Source organism: Trachymyrmex septentrionalis, unplaced genomic scaffold (genome assembly GCF_001594115.1).
Source record: "Trachymyrmex septentrionalis isolate Tsep2-gDNA-1 unplaced genomic scaffold, Tsep1.0 scaffold89, whole genome shotgun sequence".
Lineage (NCBI taxonomy): Eukaryota > Metazoa > Arthropoda > Insecta > Hymenoptera > Formicidae > Trachymyrmex > Trachymyrmex septentrionalis.
The window spans coordinates 460,596-466,070 of record NW_017306081.1 but is presented as its reverse complement, the minus strand read 5'-3'; the positions used below and the strand labels follow the sequence as shown (position 1 = coordinate 466,070).

General features: G+C 32.9%; 1 protein-coding gene across 1 annotated transcript in view; it reads right to left on the bottom strand.

The window, feature by feature from the left end:
• The window catches only part of LOC108755570 (transmembrane protein 26), a 33,187-nt gene that overhangs the window by 18,199 nt on the left and 9,513 nt on the right, over positions 1 to 5,475 (bottom strand). Inside the window, exon 3 of the mRNA XM_018498655.1 lies at positions 1,445 to 1,852. Within this exon, the coding sequence (XP_018354157.1) occupies positions 1,445 to 1,852 (408 nt within the window). The remainder of the gene's footprint in view (positions 1 to 1,444; positions 1,853 to 5,475) is intronic.

The window sequence follows — 5,475 nt, the reverse complement described above, 5'->3', positions numbered from 1 at the left end:
CCCCCCCTCTGTTCGTACTCTAGCCGCGCGACAAAGAATGCTGAAGTCCAAACCCCCACTCACCATTTTTCAAACCTCTATTTCGCCTAAGACCCTCTACCCCCACCCCCTCCAATCACTTTTTGGGTGAGTATAGGGCGAACCAATCAAATCTTGGGCGAGTATAGAGCGAGCCAATCAAATCTTGGGCGAGTATAGAGCGCGCCAATCAGAACGCGCCATTTCGGCTGACTGACCCGGCTAGGCCACGCCCATGGCGCCAGAGGGAGACGTGGAGGGGGTTTGTTGTGACGCTCCATGGCTGCCCATATACTACTGTCGACGCATGATGTACCGGCATGTACCGGCTCCGCGCATCTGCATCCATCGTGACTGCACACGGGCGTTTTCCGATCGAGCCTCACCGCTATTTATGATCCGCGCAAAACCTCGCGACAATTTTGCGGGCACTCCCTATGCCTATTCACTGCATTCTCATCAACGCACAAGTGCGTCCTGATTGTATATATAGTCATTCAACATTATTGTATTACAGTTTTTAATTGCGTGTAATAAAGACTAAACTTGTATTATTATTCTACTTAAAATATATTATACACATATATTATACAAAATATATTATATACATATATTATACATTTATAAGTATATTATACACATTCTCTTTCACTGATTCTAACTTCTTCCGTTTCCGTCTTACATCCCGGCGAGCTATTCCGTACAACGAAAGTTAGGTAGTTTCAAGATTCAGTACCAATTTTACGCGAAATAGGCCATAATCGATTCTTGCATTCAAGATTGTCTTAAGTACAGTCTTAAGATGTCATAAATTAATCCAAGAACTGTATTAGTATCTTAAGATATTATATTTAAAAAAGTTTTAAAATAAAAACAGACTATGAATACACCGTCCCATGTTTAGCGTTTCACGATTGATAACTTCTTCGTTATGAACAGTCCTAGTCGGAGAGGGCAGAGATTTAAAGAGAGAGAGAACTGTCCAATTGCACATATGTTATCCCTTCCACCATGCGAATCCGTTAGCAAAATTTGGCTATCACATCAATTTTCAGAAAAAGGATGTCAAAGGGGATTATATTCTTGCCCTCTTATGTCATTTTTCTCAAAATTGTGACGTGATCAATTTTTGCCTACGAATTCGTGTTCAGTAGACAAAAATAAATCGGAAATAATTATTTGCACTCGTAAGGTGAAATAATGTTCCAGAGCGTTATCAAGGTTGTAAATAAAAAATATGTTAGAAAAATAATTGATATTTTAAAACAACGTTTTTTATAACTTCAAATAATTTCTATGGTACTTTATGTATGAACGTGCTTTATGTAAATGATTCAGCGACATAATAGTTAAAAAGACAACTAAAGAAAGGTGCAAATATCTCTAATCGTTTTAGATGTATTTTATGTTATTCATTAACACATACTTGAAGAATCATATTCAGAGCGATTCCCCATACATCAATGCTGCAGCAGCTGGTTTCCGTTCGGACTTTTTTCCTGATAACGCTGCCGGACGACAATCGAGATTTCCTAGATTTGGTGGCAGTTAGGACAACTGTGAACTGCGTAAGAGACCATGCCCAAATGCCTAATGTTAAATAAACCAGTACAGGTTCCTTTGCTATCCTGTCTTCCTTGAAGGAATCAAAGAATTCGATAATATCAGCTGCAGTACCAATATAGACTAACAACAGCTGGCTTAACTGATCTCGAGTCAAGTCACCTTTCGGCAACATCCATCGGCCAATTATCAAAATTAGCATTAAGAATTGTTCGATCAAAGTAACCCATGTTTCTGTGGAAATCTGTATATCCGGTAAGCGAATATCAACCTAAATAACAGAGAAACAAGTTTTTTTTAATTAATAAATCTAATTAAATTAAAAGAATTTTAATAAGTTTGAAAATAATACCGTAGGTGTGCGTGCGTGCGTGCGTGCGTGCGTGCGTGCGGGCGTGCGTGCGTGCGTGTGAGTACATTACCTAAATACTTGATAGTCAAAGATAGATGTTAAACTAATACCTACATACACATATTTAAATGAATTTATCTCAGAAATTTCACAGCTCGTGCATTACTATCGGATTTTTAATGCAATTCGTCTGAAATATTATAATCTCTCCAAAATTTAATTACACACATCTTTAAAACAACGTGTAAAAAATTTGCGAAGAATATTGTCACTGGCTGGGAGTCGAACCCCAATTTCTAGCAATCAATGTGAACATTTTAAGTTTTGAGGTCTTAGCAATATTCATCTCAATAATCAATACATATAAAGAGTTACGCAATAAAAGGCGAGTATATATAAACAAAAATAAGATTGGAAATAAGATCATTTATGTGAGTACATCATCTAAGTAAATAAATTTAAAATGAATGTAATTAAATTTAGAAGGATTATTATATAACATTTCAGAATTTTGTTCAAAGTCCGATAGTAACGGGGCGCAATCATTTCTGAGATAAATTTATTTTAAAAGAATACATATATCAGTTGAACGTCTAACTTTGATCGTCAAGTGGTACTTTTCATATTTAGAGCTTTTATATTCGGTCAGAGTAGATTTCAATGTTTACCCAAACAAAATAACAAGTGACGATAACATTAAAATGACATTAAAATGACGTCAAAATGACTCTAAAATGTTACTTTGGAGTCGTTTTGATATCATTTTAATATTACAATGACCTGTTGCTCTGTTTGGACAAATATTTCTGAGTAAATTTACATACACATTTGATTACGCAAGCTGCATGACAAAATCTTTTTTTTAATCTTGAAACAAGAGAGATTCTGAGTAGAATCAGAGGAGTAATATTACCTATTAAATTAACAAGCAATTTAATAATTTTTTATGCAAATGAACATATTTATAAGAATATTAACACAATTACATGTTAATGAGAACTTATATATGCAAATAATTTTATTATGAAAAATATTTCCTCATCCAGGGTTTAAATTTAAACTTAAAATTCCCGACTTTCAGGAATGCGCGCGCATGCGAGTCATATCAATTAGATCACCAAGGTTATGACAATACTACAATAAAATGTTCCGAGACGACAAAATATCATAAAAACTATAAGTTTTATAAAAAAATGTTTTAGATAAAAGTTGTAGAATTTAAAAAGGTCTATATATAGCCGATGACTTCATCAGTTTGACTTTGGATGGCGTTGCAAAGGTAGAGCAAGGTCATCTTGGATTTTTTAAGTGAGACCTCCCCACTTTTTCTTTCATTTTCTTATAGTCTTTGTTGAGATCTTTTCAAAACACTATAATTTTACCCATTTTAGGTCAGTCCTTTAGAAGTTATTGAATATTTTATGGTGAGATCAGCGACTGTAGGTGAATCGAACACGAAAACTATTCATTTTTTTGCGCTGAAACTTATATATTTTGTTTAGCAGATTATAAGCTATAACATATAAGAAAACCATTTGATTTCATCGGGACCCAATTTTATATAGAATTAGTGCGGTCCTTTGTTGGAAGGACTCATAGCCATCTTATGCAAACAATTTTCTAAATCTGCTCGTGACGTGTTGCTTTCGATGACTTGACAAGTGAAAATTTTTTCAAGATCGCACGAGAAGTTTTACTTTTGTTATCTCTGGTAATAAAAATTTATTAAATTAAAGTTTAGTTCAGACAGCATGCAGCAAGCGGCAAGCGTCGTGAAGCAAAGCTTGCTGCTCGCAGTGATAAGAGTTTGGAATCTTTTGCTTCCAGCGTGCAGTCAGAGGCCAGTGGAGAGTAGAGTACCTAGAAAACCAGAGTCAGGCCATGCCCTAAAAATGGCGTGCGTGTCCGAAATGTGTGTTTGTTCTCAATTGGTGATATAATGTGCGTTCTCAATTGGCACTATCATTGTGTGGGCATGCCAATCACAAGAGAGGATGGAGGAAAGGCCTAGAAAACTAGAGTAGAATACTCTGGTATTCTAGGGACTCTAGTGAAGGGGACGTCTTTTGAACATCCTATGGACATCCCTAGGACATCTATACTGTGTTGAAAATTTGCAATGATAAAAAAATCCATGTATAAATTTTTTGGAAATTTTCTTATAAAAATTATTTAATATTGATTGTAGTTTAAAATTTGTTTAATATAAAATGTTTTTAAAATATCCATGGATTTAATCTGGATGTTTTTAATATGTCCAAAACGTCCAACATATACATTTTAAATTTTTAAAACGTTACTGTACTGTCTGGGATGCTTTTACTTAATGCTTGATACACGGTCATGGATTTGCTGTCGTAATATTTATGATTAGACACTATTAAATTTTTACGTTGTTTAAATTTTAATCATAGTCACCAGCTATAAGTCGTCTGAACGTGTCAGAATGTTTATTTGTCAGAAACTATGAAACTTATAGAATGTCTTTATAGAGAGCCGCAACTAATAGCACCATTGTAAAATGAGATCAAAAGATAGCACAATTTTTCTCTCGCACAATCTCGATGAAAATTGGCTGCACTTCAGGTGACCAGACTCCGATTAGAGGGTCTCTAATTAAACCTAATTAAGGAGATGCCATCTACACATAGTCAGAAATACTAACATTAATACTAATACGAGTATTCTGTTCCATACATCTAAGTTTCTTATACATGTACCCCTTTTTGTTTTTTTTTCCTTTCTTTTTATTTTCTTTTTTTTCCATTTCCTTTCTTTTCTTTTTCTTTCTTTTTTTTATGTCGTTTACTTTTTATGAAAATCACCAATAACTGAGAATAAAACACAACACAAAGATAATAATGTGAATACTAATATTCCGTATAATGTACATATCATACTACTTTTCCTTTATTTTCTTGCCCTCTTTATCATTCCTCCTTTTCCTCTTTCTTTTTTTTCCTTTTCTTTTTCTTTCTTTTAATTCTTTATATTCAATGAGCCTTTCCTTTTATGAAAACTATTAATAATTAAAAATATAATACAACATAAAAATACTAATACGAATACTAATATTTTGCTGCATATAATGTTGCTTCTTTTCACACATTTTTTTCTCTTTTTTTACATACCTTTTCTTTTTTCTTTCTTTTTTTTCGTTTCCTTTTCCATTCTTTTAAATGTTTTTCTTTCTTGCTTTTTCATAAAAGCTAATAATAATACAATAAAATAATACAAAGGTACTGAGATATTAACATTTGAACTGAATATTAACATTTTGACATATAACACTATACTTCCTTCCACAGCTCTTTTTTTTGCTCTTCTTTTTCCATTTTCTTTCTTTTCCTTTCTTTTAAATTTTTTTTTTCTATGAGTTTTTTACTCTTTATGAAAACCATTAATAACTGACAACAAAATATATGCAAATATAATTTAAATACTAATATTTTGTTCCACATAACGTTATATTTCCTTTCAGACTTCTTTTCCTTTATTTTATTTTTTTCTTTTAATATTTTCTTTCTCCTTTTTTTATTATT